This window comes from Caenorhabditis remanei, chromosome I (genome assembly GCF_010183535.1).
Source record: "Caenorhabditis remanei strain PX506 chromosome I, whole genome shotgun sequence".
Classification (NCBI taxonomy): Eukaryota; Metazoa; Nematoda; class Chromadorea; order Rhabditida; family Rhabditidae; genus Caenorhabditis; species Caenorhabditis remanei.
The window spans coordinates 13,067,674-13,085,996 of record NC_071328.1 but is presented as its reverse complement, the minus strand read 5'-3'; the positions used below and the strand labels follow the sequence as shown (position 1 = coordinate 13,085,996).

At 37.6% G+C, this 18,323-nt stretch overlaps 1 protein-coding gene across 1 annotated transcript; it reads left to right on the top strand.

Moving 5' to 3' along the window:
• Positions 1 to 382: 382 nt before the first annotated feature.
• GCK72_002911 (uncharacterized protein) lies at positions 383 to 5,396 on the top strand (the record flags this gene model as incomplete). Its single annotated transcript, XM_003099069.2, has 8 exons — positions 383 to 460; positions 516 to 623; positions 765 to 866; positions 2,401 to 2,529; positions 2,578 to 2,670; positions 2,714 to 2,845; positions 4,139 to 4,549; positions 5,328 to 5,396. 8 exons carry the CDS (start codon positions 383 to 385, stop codon positions 5,394 to 5,396), a joined length of 1,122 nt encoding a protein of 373 aa, XP_003099117.1.
• Positions 5,397 to 18,323: the final 12,927 nt, after the last annotated feature.

Below are 18,323 nucleotides of genomic sequence, written 5' to 3'. Positions count from 1 at the left end.
CGAAGAAAATGGAAGCTATAGAAAACACAACATGAAAAAAATTAATCTTTATTCAAAATTTAATCAAATTTCCCTTACACGTCACTGGTGTTCTTGCACACCTCTCTCTACCCCGAGTCTCACTCTCCATCACTTTTTCTTTTCTTTTTCCAATTTTCCGTTTTCCTGATAAACGGAACAACTGCGTGTGCCGAGTGCCGAGTGCCAAGTTGTTTACCACGTGAGAGACAAAAAGTGATTCGGAGATTTAGAGAAGGAGAGAAATGAGAAGGCGCCCGTCTTTTTTTTTCTGCACCCAACGGGACCCTCGGACCCCGTGTGGATTCATTTCATTTTGTTTCGATTTTCAACTATTAAATAAGCTCCGCCCCCTTCTTTCAGAATGTTCTCGAAACTTCCAATCCAGGCGGCGCGTGGAGCAGCCTCCGCGATCCGTACCCATCAGATTCCAGGGCATCGAGTATGAGATTTTGAGATTTTTAGTTGAGGTAGATCAAAATTTTCGTTTTTTTTAGCTCCCACTTGCCAAGTACGGTGGTCGTCATACGGTATGCGCGTTGCCAGGAGATGGAATCGGGCCAGAGATGATCGCTCATATCAAGAATATCTTCTCGTTTTGTCATGTAAGTGCGCTCTATTGACGATTGCGCCTATGAGAGAGTGAGAGTCGCAGACAGCGAGACACTATCATCGTCTGCACCCTCTCCCTCTGCGCCCCGTGGGAAGTGCGCTCTATTGAGAAAATACTGTATCTCTCATTCCAGGCGCCGATCAACTTCGAAGAGGTCCAAGTCTCGTCGTCTCTTCTCGATGGTGATATGGATGCGGCACTCTTGGCGATTCAGAGAAATGGAGTTGCCATTAAGGTTAGTCATCTCAGAGAGAGAGAGAGCAAAGACCATAAAATGATGATAAAAATAGTTTCTGTTATCATCATAATTATACGTGTGTGTGTGTGCAGGAATAAGACCACAGGTGGGGGAAATGCGTGGATGATGATATGGTGTTTAAACGAGTCAAAAGTATCGAAAATAGTGAAAAATCGCTCAAAAACAGTAAAAACAACGGAATTTGGACGGGGGACTAGTTTTCCGAATTTCGGGTTTCTAGGCCACCAACTTATTTTTCGATATTATACTCATTTCAAAGCTTTTTTCACGCCGAATAAGAATTTTTGGTGCACTGTCGATACCAAACTGATTTGATGAAGAACTGTTGCAATGTAAAACGATTTCGTTGCCAAACTGACTCGTTGTAAAACTGTTGCATCGTAGAACCGTTTGTCAACTAGAGCGCGTTTGCTTACTTTGCCCCGTACGGCTGATTGCGTGAATAAAATGTTGCCTTTTCATGAAAAATAGGTTCTGTGTAGCTTTATTGTACTATACAATGAACAAAAACCAAAATTTATTCACGCAATTAGCCGTACGGGGCAAAGTAAGCAAACGCGCTTTAGTTGACAAACCGTTCTACGATGCAACAGTTTTACAACGAGTCAGTTTGGCAACGAAATCGTTTTACATTGCAACAGTTCTTCATCAAATCAGTTTGGTATCGACAGTGCACCGAATTTTTCAGTCTCCTGGCGTAATTTTGTGATTTTAGGCCAGTTTTGGTAGGGGACTAGTTTTCCGGAAATTTGAATTTCTAGTCCACCCTTTGTAGTTGGAGTTAAAACAAATTATTATTAGCCAAAAAAAAGAAAAAAAGTTGGATTTGGTTACAGTAGGCTCCTGTTTTATTGTAACGGGAAGTGCGGGACTACTGTAGATTACTGTACCAATGGCAGTTTCGTTAGAATACGGTATAAACCCACCTTTCGCAGTTCAAAACTGGCTCAAAATCACGATATTACGGCAAGAGACTAAAAAATTCGAACTCAACGTGAAAAGGGCTTTCAAATCAGTATAATATCGAAAAATAAGTTGGTGGCCTAGAAACTCAAATTTCGGAAAACTAGTACCCCGACTAAAAATAGCCTAAAATCACGAAATTAGACCAGGAAACTGAAAAAAGCGGATTCGGCGTGAAAAGAGCTTTGAAATGAGTATAATATCGAACAATATGTTAGTGGCCTAGAAATCCGAATTTCCGGAAAACTAGTCCCCCGGCCAAATTCCGTTGCTTTGGCTGTTTTTTCGCTATTTTTCATTATTTTCAATACTTGTGGCTCGTTTAAACTCCATCATTTAAGCTACATGGCCAAGAAATCCAAATTATGGAGAACTAGTCCCCCCGCAAAAAATAGACTATCATCTTTGAAGCCGCATATCTCAAAACCTAGATAAGCTATCAAAAAGTGGACAACTACAAAAATTATCTACGTGAAATTTCACGTATTTAGTTAGTGGACAACTTTTTGATAGCTAATATAGTTTTTGAGATATATATGTTTTTCAGGGAAACATCGAGACAAAACACGACGACCCACAATTCAACTCTCGTAACGTGGAACTCCGAACCAAATTAGATCTCTACGCCAATATTCTTCACTGTGTCACTATTCCAAGTGTTCCGTCCAGACATAATGTAAGTTTATCACTGGAGCGCATTTCCATTTATTTCGTTTTTTTACAGGGAATCGACATTGTTCTCATCCGTGAGAACACGGAAGGAGAGTACTCTGGATTGGAGCATGAGACAGTTCCAGGAATTGTGGAGAGTATTAAGGTAACAACATCTCAGTAATCGCGCTCTACGGAAACCTTTTCAGATCGTAACCCGTGAGAAGATCGAGAGAATCTCAAGAATGGCGTTTGAATATGCGAAGGCTAATGGAAGAAAGAAGGTCACCGCAGTGCACAAGGCCAATATTCAGAAGCTTGGAGATGGACTTTTCTTGAAGGTGAGACAGGAAATCGGCATGGATAGACGGAATTTTTGAATTTTTTTGGATTTGAAAAGTCAAAAATCAATATTTTTGTAGTTGACCACTTATTGTAAGCTCACTAGGGAAGGTCACCGACTCGGTCTGGAGTTATGGGACATGACTTATATCATTGGAAAGCTGAAGTTACGCTGATTCCAAATATATATTCAGTTTTTGCCCTCGAGGTCTGGTTTTCGAGAAAAACGAGATCAAAGTTTGGACCCTCCGACAAGTCATAGCCTTTCCAAAGTGTGTAAAACATCGGCAGCGTGTGTTTGGAATCAGCGGTTTCTCAGCTTTCCAACAATATAGGTCACGACCCATATCTCCAGACCGAGTCGGTGACCTTCCCTAGTCAGCTAGATTTTGTTTGGTCGTCTACAATAGAGATCCGCTTAGTCCTCCAGGGCCCTTCTTCACAGAGCTATCAAAAAGCAGACTTGCATCAGGCCGGCCCGGGTTTCAGTAGAAAAATTTGATCATTTGAATAAAAAAAAAGTTGCCATTATTTTGTAAAAAGTCGATTTTTCGACTATGTTTCTAAATATCGATAGAAGCTCAAGCGTACAACAGATTTTTGATAAAAATGTCAAAAAATGTAGAAAAAATTGTGCACATTTTTTTGAATCCGGGTTGACCGGGACGGGACGGGTAGAGATTTTGCAAGTCTGTCAAAAAGTGCTCAACTACGAAATTATGTGAAATATTCAGTAAATCATATTTTTAGTTAACAACTCTTTTAGACAGTACTCCTGGAAAAAGATAGTGATTTGCAAAATTTTGCAGCCTAATTTGCCATTAAAACCCTGATATTTTTTGCGTCATATCTCTTAAGGGAATGATTGTACAAACATTTTGTCAACTACAAAAATAATTTGCTTGAAAAGCTGCACATTTTACTAGTTGACCACTTTTTTCAAGGTTTTATAGTTTGCGAGATATAGTCGGTGGAAGTTTAGGGAGCGAGAGAGTGCGCGCAGACTCCCGGATTCAAAGGCGTATATCTCGAAATCTAAATGAGCTAGAAATAAAGTTTCAACAAGTGAATTGTAGAAAATTTAAAGGAGATCATTTTTGTAGTTGACAACTTTTTGATAGCTATTCTAGCTTTTGAGATATAGGAGTTTAAAAATGGTAGTTATCAGCACGCACTGCAAGAGAGGAGAGGGAGAGACGCAGAGAAGCTAGAGTCTCCGACCTTTCTGCGTCTCTCTCATAAAAAACTCAGCATAAAACAACTGAAATTGTGACTAGTTTTGTATGTTTCAGGTGGTGCGTGACATGTCTGAAGACTACAAAGACATCAAATTCGAGGCGATGATCGTCGACAACGCGTCGATGCAACTCGTCTCGAAACCCCAACAATTCGACGTGATGGTAATGCCGAATCTCTACGGAAACATCATTTCCAACATTGCTTGCGGACTCGTCGGAGGGCCTGGATTGGTGTCTGGAATGAATTTGGGCGACAAGTACGCTGTATTCGAGACAGGAACTCGTAACACTGGAACTTCTCTCGCTGGAAAAGATATTGCCAATCCGACTGCTTTTATCAGAGCAAGTGTTGATATGTTGAGATATTTGGGATGTCATTATCACGCGAATATTATTTCTGATGCGTTGTGGAAGGCGTTGACAGAGCAGAGAATTCACACGAGAGATATTGGAGGAGATAATTCGGTAAGTTCATTATTGTTACTATCGTGTAGATCAAATCTAGCTCTTCATTTTTCTTGTTGACAATTTTTTGATTGCTCCGTCCGCTTTTTAGATATGCGTCTTTAAAGATCGTAAAGAAAGCGGCACGTCACTCTTTAATCTCATCTTTATAGGCGAATATCTCAAAAGTGGGCGGAGCTATCAAAAAGTTGTAAACTACAAAAATAATTTGCATAAATTTCTACATATTTTGTTAGTTGAAAACTTTTTGATAGCTCCGCCCACTTTTGAGATATTCGCCTTTGAAGCTGGTGAAGTATGGAGGAGACGCAGAGAAGACAGGTACTCTGACTTCTCTGCGTTTCTCCCTTCCATTTCTTTCAAAATTTGCCCTGTTTATGGTCATATGAATAGTCCTTTCACACTGATTTCAAAAATGTGACTTTGATTGCTGGAAAATTAAAACTAACAAAGATGCGGAGGGAAAACTTTTTATCTGAAATTCCATAAAACTTAGCATATCACACTGTTTATGCAATATCTAAATTTAAAACATACATTTTTGAAATCAGCGTTTTAAGACGCTTTGAATGACTATAAACATGACCGATTTGAAAGGGAGAGAGGTAGACGCAGAGAAGTTAGAGTGTCCGCTTTCTCTGCGTCTTTTTCATCTTTCAAGGAGCATATCTCAAAAGTGGGCGGAGCTACCAAAAAGTTGTCAATTAGAAAAATAAAGATCTATGTAGACTTGATCTACGCAATAATATAAATTTAAAAAACAACATTTATATTTCAGGCATCCGACGTCGTCAATGCAACCCTCCAGAACATCGAGAAGTTGATGGAGGAGAACCCAAAGAACTAGATAGTCTAAATGAATTATTGGTCAACATTTTTTGTAATATTGTCTTTTAAAACATCTCAAAGAATTTATTTGATACTAATTATGTAAATAAAAACTAAAAAATAAACAAAACGACCTGAATGCAGATTTGTTGCTCATCAAATCTAGAGAATAATATGAAACATATTAGCACGTCACGTTTCTTACAACCGCGCTCTACCGAAACCGTAGAAAATTGTGTGCGAAATTGAGTGACGCAGAGAAAAAGAGACATTTTTCAAGGGAGTTCGGTGGAGCGCAGTTGTAAGAACTGTGTCGAATTAATCGATTATTGGAATGTTCGCCTCGGAAATTTTTGTTTGACTTTTATTTCCGCACGTCTAAAAATATGTTAACTGAAAACAAAAACAATGAAAAATGACGTGACCTTCATAGGAAAGTGTCTATCTATCTTATGTTGTCTTGGGAAAGGGCGTGCAACAGGGGGAAGGGGGTCGCTGAGGTCAAACAAAAACGTGACAAATCAAACGAAAGATAAGTCGTCTGGGAAAGAACAGGTGGAACCTTTAGTCCGACCGTTCAAGGTTCCAAGTTTCACCAATTTGAGAAGGTCCCAAGTTTTGAGGAGTATTGTATCTGGGTTTTTTCGAGATAACTAATTTCCGTTATCACTGATATTGAACAGGTTTGAGCTTCAAGTTTATACTCTGAGACTAGAGAATTTCGTTCAAGAGATAGCAAAGTTTGAAAAAAAGAATCAGGTGGTGAATACCGTAAATATTGTGGCGCACTAACTGTTTTGAATTGAGGATTCTAGTGTGATTTGCTCAGAGAAAATGTTATGGTACAAAACTGAAGACTTGAGAGGTGAAAGATGAAGTTTTGCCGGTATACATGGTGATTTTACACTCTTTCAAACACGTTTCCCCTTTTTCCCAATCTTTTTTCTTCTGACCCCTACAAATCAATAAAACAAATAAACAACAGATGTCGGTGTCTTCACAAACACCACCTGCCATGTTATCTTCTTGAGAAATCCGACCGTATACAGTGCATGCCCCGCCCCGGAACATATGAGGATGGATGGATGGAATCCAATCAGTTGTCCCTTTCACTCCGTCACCGAGCAGTCATTTCTTTTTGAGCTCTCTTTGTTTCTAATTGCATTCGATCTAACTGCGCGTTTGATTGACATTATCAGCCCCTTTGGCTTTTTCCATGCCCTTTCTCAACTCTTAATTTCAAGGTTAAAACTAATATATGTTAATGACCATATAATTATTTTTGAGATTACGTCCGTAGGGAGTTTCCTTTCAAAATGATTTTTACCATACTTTTATCAGTAGAGAACCCGTATTCTTCTCTTTGATCAGAAATTCTAGCCACAATCCCACTTTCAACACATTTCAAGCAAATATCAAATTACCCAAACAATTAATATTCTCAGCTCATTATTTAGCCATAGTGTTTCGAAAAGTTACTATTACAATGCCCTCCATTATTGATTCTTACTTGATAGTGTGAGTAAATAACAGATGTTGTCTCTCTCGGTATATTGGGACATCTTTCTTCACATATTACCATCTGCCTTCTTATTTCTTTGGGAAATCTTACCGAACGCAGGAATTAGACTCCGCCTCTTGCGCGCACCTGCTAGTAGACCAGTACATCAGTCATTCTCCCCTCATTCGGGCCTACAACGAGGTCTCCGAGGTCTTACGAGGTTTCCCTTATTGTTCTATTACTTATAGCTTTCCACAACATATTATTTATGTATATCTTTTTAATGTTATACCATTTACGCTGAACTCAACTATTTATTTCAGCACCACTTGCCAAGCTGAGATGAACATGGCCTGCACATCGACAAATGAAAGAACAAATGGAAGAAATCGAAATGGAAATGGTGACCGAGACGAATCGATGGTTGCCCTGACGAGGAGAGTTGCTTAACACACAAAACGACTCGGAAATTGGTAAGTTATTGACTTCCCCCACCATTCTTATCTGTGTCGGTTCCGGTTAGACTGATCGAGCATGGCGCTGTAATAGTCTATACTTATCCGGGCTGAAGTTTTCTTCAGTAGACGCGGGTTTGAATCCTCCCGGGTTAGAAATCATCAAAATTATAATAGAAACTCCCAAAAACGGGATAATTTCTTTTGATCTAGAAATCATCAAAATTATAATAGAAACTCCCAAAAACGGGATAATTTCTTTTGATCTAGAAATCATCAAAGTTATAATGGAAATTTCAAAAAACTGGGTAATTTATTTTCTATTGACTTCCCCCACCATTCTTATCTGTGTCGGTTCCGGTTAGACTGATCGAGCCTGGCGCTGTAATAGTGTATACTTATCCGGGCTGAAGTTTTCTTCAGTAGACGCGGGTTTGAATCCTCCCGGGTTAGAAATCATCAAAATTATAATAGAAACTGCCAAAAACGGGATAATTTATTTTGATCTAGAAATCATCAAAATTATAATAGAAACTCCCAAAAACGGGATAATTTCTTTTGATCTAGAAATCATCAAAGTTATAATGGAAATTTCAAAAAACTGGGTAATTTATTTTCTATTGACTTCCCCCACCATTCTTATCTGTGTCGGTTCCGGTTAGACTGATCGAGCCTGGCGCTGTAATAGTCTATACTTATCCGGGCTGAAGTTTTCTTCAGTAGACGCGGGTTTGAATCCTCCCGGGTTAGAAATCATCAAAATTATAATAGAAACTCCCAAAAACGGGATAATTTATTTTGATCTAGAAATCATCAAAATTATAATAGAAAATCCCAAAAAACTGGGTAATTTCTTTCAATCTAGAAATCATCAAAATTATAATAGAAACTCCCAAAAACGGGATAATTTATTTTGATCTAGAAATCATCAAAATTATAATAGAAACTCCCAAAAACGGGATAATTTCTTTTGATCTAGAAATCATCAAAATTATAATAGAAACTCCCAAAAACTGGGTAATTTCTTTTGATCTAGAAATCATCAAAGTTATAATGGAAATTTCAAAAAACTGGGTAATTTATTTTCTATTGACTTCCCCCACTATTCTTATCTGTGTCGGTTCCGGTTAGACTGATCGAGCCTGGCGCTGTAATAGTCTATACTTATCCGGGCTGAAGTTTTCTTCAGTAGACGCGGGTTTGAATCCTCCCGGGTTAGAAATCATCAAAATTATAATAGAAACTCCCAAAAACGGGATAATTTATTTTGATCTAGAAATCATCAAAATTATAATAGAAACTGCCAAAAACGGGATAATTTATTTTGATCTAGAAATCATCAAAATTATAATAGAAACTCCCAAAAACGGGATAATTTATTTTGATCTAGAAATCATCAAAATTATAATAGAAACTGCCAAAAACGGGATAATTTATTTTGATCTAGAAATCATCAAAATTATAATGGAAATTTCAAAAAACTGGGTAATTTATTTTCTATTGACTTCCCCAACCATTCTTATCTGTGTCGGTTCCGGTTAGACTGATCGAGCCTGGCGCTGTAATAGTCTATACTTATCCGGGCTGAAGTTTTCTTCAGTAGACGCGGGTTTGAATCCTCCCGGGTTAGAAATCATCAAAATTATAATAGAAACTCCCAAAAACGGGATAATTTATTTTGATCTAGAAATCATCAAAATTATAATAGAAACTCCCAAAAACGGGATAATTTATTTTGATCTAGAAATCATCAAAATTATAATAGAAACTGCCAAAAACGGGATAATTTATTTTGATCTAGAAATCATCAAAATTATAATAGAAACTCCCAAAAACGGGATAATTTATTTTGATCTAGAAATCATCAAAATTATAATAGAAACTGCCAAAAACGGGATAATTTATTTTGATCTAGAAATCATCAAAATTATAATGGAAATTTCAAAAAACTGGGTAATTTATTTTCTATTGACTTCCCCCACCATTCTTATCTGTGTCGGTTCCGGTTAGACTGATCGAGCCTGGCGCTGTAATAGTCTATACTTATCCGGGCTGAAGTTTTCTTCAGTAGACGCGGGTTTGAATCCTCCCGGGTTAGAAATCATCAAAATTATAATAGAAACTCCCAAAAAACTGGGTAATTTATTTTCTATTGAGTTCCCCAACCATTCTAAAACGTTACTATTCCGGAAATTTGTTTTAATAGGTAGATGTACGGTAGTTTTAATTAACAGGTGTACGGTATACATGTGTTCTGTAAAATCATAGGTAATCAGGTATACATGTAACTAGTTGTACAGGTGTACGGTAGGGTACGGTACGGTATTAGATCGGTTGTATTCAGTGAATTTTTTTAGTTATAGGTAAACAGGTATACGGTATACAGCTGCACAGATAAGGTACTTACTGACCTGGGAATTATGAACAAGGGTATGATGAATTACAGGTAGGCCTTGCAGGCTTTTTTTCAGAAAGTTACCGGTTTACCTGGTGACGTCACCCTTTGTGTGTAAAATTCTTCTTGGGAGGGTGGTCGTAAAATTATCCTTACATTCTACTCACGAATACACAATAATAGAGTATGAAAATTCACAAAACTCTACAAAAAGTCTGCCTCTACACGAAATGGATATGCATTCTGAGAACGAATTTCGGTAAATCGAGATATGCGAGCTTTTATATGTCCGACTCGGTAAACATGTGACTTTTCTGTTGAGAATTACTGTACTGTGAAAAAATAAAGTTTCGACAGGGATTAAAAAAAAAGTTTCCCGGGCTGAAAAGCGCAGAAAGTTGTGGGCGGAGCTTAAAGTGCAAGTGGCGCGGTTCTAATTCCAGTTGTTTTTTCAAAGTTAAGAACCGCACCACTTGCAGTTTAAGCTCCGCCCTCAACTTAAAACAACATGCCCAATGGCGAATTTTCGTTTTTTTATTGCGCCTTCGCGGTGCAGGGTGCTGTGCGGTGGAGACCCAAGTCTCCCGGCGGCGGCCGTTAACCTAAAATTCAGCAAGGCGATCGGCTATCTGCGGTCTCGACGCAGCAAGATAAGTACTGTAGATGGCAAAAGCGTGGGTCGTTCAAATATTGAAGGGCGCGTCGGCAGATGGGAAAACACGTAAAAATAACCGATTTTGATGGAATAAAATCGGGAAAGGAGATCATAAATAAAGAGGTATAATTATTGGCTCCGCGACAATTCACAACTGCGACGTTTCGCAACTGCGACGTTTCGCAACCATTAAACTAGCAATAGTTTAACCTAGTTTTGTCTAAAAATGGGTCAGATAACTATTTCTTCTATTTAGTTATTTAAAGGTGGACTAAACTCAGCTCTGATATTTTCATAGAATAATGTAGGAGTACCTGTGAGTTCATTTTCATATCGAAAGAATTTTTAAAATCGGTCTGGATGCCGCAGAGAGCGATCGCCGGTGAGTTTGGCATTTCGGTGGCCTAGAAATTCGACTTCGGCCATATTGATTTTTTCAAATTTTGTCGGTATTTTCGCGCATTTTTGTTGTGTTTTTTCAATAATTTTGAAAGTAAACCGCAAAAATTGATAGAATTATTACAAAAATGATTAAAAAAACCGATGAAAACTTGCAAAAAAACATTTTCGAAAAAAGTTCTAGAATGTTCCACGGCCACTGAAATGCCCAAACTGTTTCGCCGCTCGTTCTCAACGGGGATTGAACCGAATTGAAAAATTCTTTCTGTATGAAAATGTACTAACGGAAATGAACAAATGAACATACGTCCCGGCGAGCGAAATGCCCAAACTGACCGGCGATCGCACAGTCCTTCAAAGTGATAATCCGCGACAGAGCGCGATTGCGACGATCGCTGGCGCGATTCTCGTTTTTCAGCTTAAAACCGATTATACACCGATTTCTCGAAATTTCAGCATTTTCGCTGGTTCAAAAGAAGTAACAAATGTTCTGCGGACAAAAATACATCGTTTAAGTGTAACCTTCTCTCACATTGTCGAAAAATAAAAAAGTTGAAAGACTTTAAAGAAAATCAACTGAAAAAACCATTTTTTGCCACTTTCAGAAGAAATACGAAAAAATTGAGTGATTTCATTTGTTCTCGTTTAGTAACATTTATGAAGATGACTGTTGCGAACATTTTAAGCCTAAATACGTGTTATAATATTCAGAACTGGAATTATTGAATCAATTTTTAAGTTCACCTTTTTTCCAAAAATTCTTTTTTTTGTTAATTTTTCGGTCTAGAAGTACTTGAAAGGATTCAAAATAGCATAACAACAACTGAAAATACTTAATTAGCAGGAGAAATGCACTTTTTATTGAAAATTCGAGAGTTTTTTGTTTCTCAGAAAAAAAATAAAACTGACTTTTTGGCGTTGAAAAGCGGTATATCATGGTTTGATGGGCACCTATCCACTTCTACGCCTTTTTTTTCGACGAATTCACTCGTTTTATCATAGAACTCGGTAATTTTGCTCGCAAGCTCAATTAATTGAATTTCGGGTTACTGTAGAATTTAAAGGGAGGCGACACAAATCTTTAAAAAACGGGAAGCGCGCCAGCTATGTCTGTTGTGCGCATTATCACTTTGAATGACTGTGGATCGCTTTCAGCTGGTTTCAGACCGATTTTTAAAATTCTATCGATATGAAAATGAACTCACAGGTACACATACATTATTCTGTGAAAATATCCGAGTTGAGCTTAGTCCACCTTTAAAAATATGTTCCCAAGCACTTTGGTTCACTCAACATTTTTAGCTGACCCAAATATGCAAATGCCCAGTGGTTGCGAAACGTTGTGGTTGCGAAACGTCGTAGTTGCGAAACGTTACAGTTGCGAAATGACTAGTTGCGGAATGTCGCAGTTGCGAAATGTCGCAGTTGTGAATTGTCGCGAAGCCTAATTATTTGAGACTTGGGCGCATAATTTCAGGGGAATTTGCGGGGAAAAGCAATGTAACCCGGAATTATCGAGTCGTAAAGTTTGCTATGTGTATCCAGAGGCGGATAATGAACAAAATTGTATCACAAACTGACCAATTTTCATAGAACTGATACAGTAAACATTGATAATGATACCGATCTCAAAGCGATCATGATTCGAAAAAAGTTTCTCCGTCCCACTCTCTTTTGACTGCAACAGTTGTTTTCGGGATTACGGGAGAGAAGAGAGAAAAGCGTCGGGCGGGCGTTCATATTTACAGTTCCGATTAACTATTCATCGAACAAATGAAGTACAAACAGAGAGTGACATCGGGGAGGCGATGGTTCAACACCCAGTCCTCACTTCTTCTTTTTATTGAATTCAGTTATTTTTGGGTGATGAATAGACTCGGTATAGAGAGATTCGTGAGACTTTTCGGTGGGTGCACGTGAATTTGTCAGTTCATAAAAAATGAGGTCAAAAGTGAGGATTTTTCGTGCAGAAATCGCGGGAAGTTTTTTTGTGTAAAATTAAAGTGATCCGACTCTTTTTTTTTTAAATATATTTTTCTGAAAACACTTTGATGTAGGCATCCGATAAACAATAGGTATTGTTTAATTTTAATCAGTTTTTTCCTTGAAAAATTTCTTTATTGGACTTTTCCATGATAAGATACTTTTACTGAAAATGCAATATGACGCAAATATGGAAAAGTCGTCATCAAAATTGTACTACTCCGTAACTCTCAAACACTTGAATCTCCTCTTCCCACAAAAAATCTTTGCAACCAAGCTAAGGGTGGAAAGGACATCACGTGGAGTGGCTACAGTAACCTCTGCAAAGTCGAGGATAGACTAAGAAGGCCGTGAGGCAAAAGGCGGGTAACTAGTCCAGACGCTAGTGATAATCGGATCCGACAGTTCTGGCCTTAGAGGAGCCCTGGGATATGCGGGTGGTTCTTGCCACCATCGTGCCCCCAGGCTTCTTATTTCGGTAGTCAACACTCTTTTGATATATTCCAACCCACAAACTTGTCCCATTACGAAACTGTCCCGGATCAGAACTGACCCTTGCCGGAACTGTTTTGAATTAGAAATGACGTGAGAATAATTGACAAATGTTGTCTTGCAGTTGTTCCTTTTTTTGCCAAATTTTTCATTAAGAAGGTGAACATTTTCGATGATTATTCAGAATGTCTTCTAATTCTGAATCACATTAGCCGATGAAAATTATGTGCGAAATTTAGAGACTCGGAGAAAAAGAGACATTTTTCAAGGGCATTTCGGTGGAGCGCAGTTGCAAGAACTTTGCCGAGCTATTAGTCGAAAATTTGACTTTCTTGCATAAAATTCGAAAAAATTGAATTTTGCTCACATCGGGGCCTTGATTTTTCGGACAAAGCCGAAATTTGTCAAGTATACGATTATTTGGTATTTAACTTGTGTCTTACTGTCGAAAAAATAAAGTTTCGACAAGGATTTTCAAAATTTCGCGGGCTGGAACACGCATGCGCATGAAGTTGTGGGTGGAGCTTAAACTGCAAGCGGCGCGGTTCTTAATTTGGAAAAAACAACTGAAATTAGAACCGCGCCACTTAATTAAGCTTGCAGTTCAAGCTCCGCCCACAACTTCATGCGCTTGCGTGTTCCAGCCCGCGAAAATTTTTTTGAAAATTCTTGTCGAAACTTTATTTTTTTTGACAGTATTGTATTTCCTCCAGTTTTTGTGCATTTTGAGCTAGAAATCGTTGAGAATCATGAAAATAACCCTGTTCGACTTTCATTTTAACCCAACGTCTGAAAATTCCATTTATCGTGTAGATCAAAACCGGGTCTACATTTTGTTAAGTGACAACTTATTGATAGCACTGCCCATTTCGTCTTTAAAAATGATATCAATACGGCGCGAGACGCAAACTTGACAAATTTCGACCCATAACTCATATCTGGACTTGAAACCAATGACAAAACGGAACATTTTTATTTTAAGTTGATTATCCCTAACCAAACATGAATCTGACACTCTTTTCCTTTTAAGGACCTCTGAAATTTTCCGTTTCCAGATTCCCCTTCTAGCTCAGAAACCTTTGATCCTTCTGAACTCTCTTCTCTGAACCTTCCAAACAAAAAAAAAACGCAAAAAATGATCTGATTCTCATATTCATTATTTGAACAAGCAGCAAAAAAAGTACGTGCTTCCTCTTCTTTGACGTCTTCTCCAGTTTCTTCTTCTCTCCTCCAATTTGTTCATTTTCTGCAGGAAGTGAGTGAGTCATTTATAGAGTACACAAGGCATGGAGAGTCCAGATTGTTTCGACAAACAATGCCAGAATAAAGTTTTGGAATGAATATATCTTAGACGTCATCGAGACACGTTTTTGCATATTCTTTGACCAGAAGGAGAAGTTGTAGGGAAGAAAAAGAGGAATCTAATTTCAACTTGAAAGAAAAAAGACAAAACTAGATACTTCTTTACTTTGTCACGCTTTGTATTTATGTCACTTGCATACGCTTAGTTTATGTTCCGTTAAAAAAAAAATTTTTTTAAAGGAAAGTTTTGACCTACTCCAAACTGTAAGGTATGTAAAAATAGAAGCTTCGTTATTCAGTAAGGACTTCTCGGTAGTGTACAAAATGTCTGAGAAATTCCATTTTCACATGAAAAATCGGCTTTCCAGTTAAAACTGACATTTAGCTAATTGAAAACTGTCTGAACATCGCTTTTTTTCAACAAAAAAGAGCAAACCCGCTCAACATTGCAAAATATAACTGAAAATGATGTATTTTTAGCTGAAATCATTAGAAAACTGGTATTTTTTGTTCGAAAATATAAATTCTGGCAATAAAAAAACTAAAAACCGGGTTTCTTTTCTCTGCAAATAGCCAAATACTCCCAATTTTAAGATGAATAGAGTAGAAAAATCACATTTTAAAAATGAAAAAACGCAAATTTTTACATTTTTAAACTAAAAAGAGCCGGTTATGATAATGAGCTTGAGCAGACGAAAACTTTTCGGATAGTTTTGAAAACTAAGTAACCAAAATATTGATTTCTCGAATTTTCCCGAAGTTTTACCTTATTTTGTGCTCAGAAACATGTTTCCGTAGTCTTTCCTCAAAATGCTCATAATTTTCATACAATTTCAAGATTTCTCCCTCCAAAAATTAACTTTTTCAGACATTCGTCTTGAAATTTTTTGTTCGAATTGTTCGGTTTTTTCAGTCAAAAATTTTCGAAAAACTATTTTTCAGAAGACCTGTATTTTAATATAACCGTTTTACCGGTATAACAAACGCGACCTTTTCGATTGCTCATATGGCTTGACAATTCATGTTCAAAACTCATAGTTGCCCCTGTTCGCGGCAATATTCAAACTAGTGTTCTCACCTATAATGAAAGTTATGATTCGAAAACTGGAACCTCTCCAGAAATCAATTTTATATCGATGTTACAAAAAGTTCAATATGAGCTACATATCGTATTTTGATTGACTGGATACCTGGAACTTGGAATCGTTGGAATGTAGGAGACTTATTAATGACCTACTGTGCATTTACAAATCCCTCATATACATATATGGAGATATGCACTTATGATAATCTTCGTACGTATTATCCCGATGTCGCCAATTTACGAAGGCACAAATATTACAGTCGGTGCTCCTTAAAGAATACATCTATTCAAAGTTCGCAATGCATTGGAAATCGAACTTTAAATTGCTGGAATGAACTTCCTGAACATGTTTTCCCCGTTAAAATTTCTTCCCGGTGTTTTAAATCTAATATTGCCAAACTAAATCTTACTAAATATCTTACCCTTGATGCCCATACCATATAATTTTGTGACACAGTCTAAATTAAAATCTCACTAAACTTCTCTTCTGAATGTAACGTGTCAGTGACTTGTTCCCTCGTTTCAAATAAATAAATAAAACTATTTTTAAAGGCGGGCCTTGAAAAACTTGGTCAGGCGCGGACTTTTCGGGCCTTGACAAGTATGCCGACTCTGTAAAACCCTGACTTTTCTTATTCTAATAGTGAATTCTCTACTTTTTCTCTCTTTTTTCTGACTATCATCTGATCGATGACTAACTGCTCGTCTCAATGAGAACTTTCTCTATTTCCCAGGAATAATGGGTTAATAGGAATGGTTTGGGGTATTTGGAAGTTTGAACTTCTAGCGTTTAGTTTTTTGATCAATCATAGAATCTTATCTAGTTTCAGAATAAAATTGGCTAAAATTAACATTCCTGTTCTCTAACTTTCCACGACAACATTTCATAATAATTTAAGCTAATTTTGAGGTCCTTTTGGTTCAAAAATTTGCCTAGAAATTGTATAAAAATAGCGTTTGGCAACAGAAACAAGAGAGAATGACGAATTTTCTTTTTGTTTTTTTCTTTTCTCGGTGACCGAGAAAACACACAAATGGGAAACTAGTCCCCCCGTTTTTTTGTTTTCTTTATTTGAACTACACTACCGTTTGGTCTTTGGGGAAACACCTGAAATCTGTGACTGTGTATATTGCGAGAAAGTGAAGACGCAGAGAAATGAGAGAGGCTAGCTTCTCTGCGTCTCTCTCTCTCATTTTTTTTACAAATGCTTCCGTATCTCTGTCAGTTTTGGGTTTTGAGTTATGAAAAATATATTTTTGAGTTCAGCGTATCAAGACGGTTTGAATGACTATAAACACGAAGTGAGAGGAGGAGACGCAGAGAAACAAGAGGGTCTCGTTGTCTGCGCAATCTCTCTAATCGAGATGACCTATATCTCAAAAGTGGGCGGAGTTATTAGAAAGTTGTCAACTACAAAAATGGAGAACTAGTTTTTATCTACAAAATGGTATTATATTTGAAAGAGTAGGTTGTTTGATGGGAAAGTTACAAGCATTCGAAATCCCACAGCATTCATAATTTTTGAGACTTTTGACCAGTTCAGACACAAATTGTGTGTCCAGCAACATAGTTCCAGATGATATCACCCCAAGTTCAAATTCATGACTAGACCAGTTAAGTCAATTTCCATAAACCTTCCGACAGACTGGTCAAGTGTCCGACAGAAAGGACAATCACATGTGTCTCGTTGTGGTCAAAACTTTGATTGGAGCATCATTTTGTGTCATTTTCAGACAATTTCTACATTTTTTCTGGTGTAAAATTTCAACTTTTTTTACGAGAACTCCCTAGACTTTTACATATGTGGACAGCTCACAATTTGCACTATTTTGCACTAAAACGGGTCGATTTGAGAGAGAAATTTCTAGACTTGCAACGGGCCAAGCCTATTTGAGAATTATTACCGGTCGACCCGGGTTTCAGTACAAATCTAGAATTTTTGTTGTTTTTTGTTGCAAAAATTGAATTTCCGACTATTTTTTTTAATATCGATAAAAACACAAGCGTAAATAGAATTGTTTTCAGGGGCCAAGATTTCCCTAGTCTGGAAATGACTTTGTCTTATATATAAAAGACAATTGGGCGTTGTCTGAGGCGCTGTCCGCAACGGTTTTGGAAAGAGAAGAGAAATGAGCCAGCGGGCAAAACCGAACTGGCGTGCTTTGGACAACGACCGCCGCTTTAGACCACTCAACCATGCGAGCACATTCGAAAGTCAATGACCACGCGAATGAAGAGAGACCAGCCGGCTCAACCGCCGAAGGCGGGGGAGACAGGCTGGTATATGTATAAATTGCTAGGGAGCTCCCGTCCTCTCAAAGATGCACATTTTTAGCGGAAAAAAGAATCAAAATATGCCATCTTTTTGACCGGTACTTTAGGGTTGGTACCCCTCGCTATTGTTATGTGTGCACATTTTCAAGGTGAACCTATGCAAACGCGCTTTGTTGAGATTGCATTTTATATATGTTTGAAATCCTAAATTGCACTATTGAAGTATATTTTGTAAACTAACATTTTTTCAAAAATTGGCATTTCTCTATTATATCTCTCCTTAAAATAATGTCTTGTCTAAATTGTTCCTTTTGAACAAAAAAGTTGGCTCTGTTCCAGTTTAGATGCCCTTCAAACACTAGAACGTCCCAAAAATTCTAATTTTTTATAGACGTCCTTTCAAAT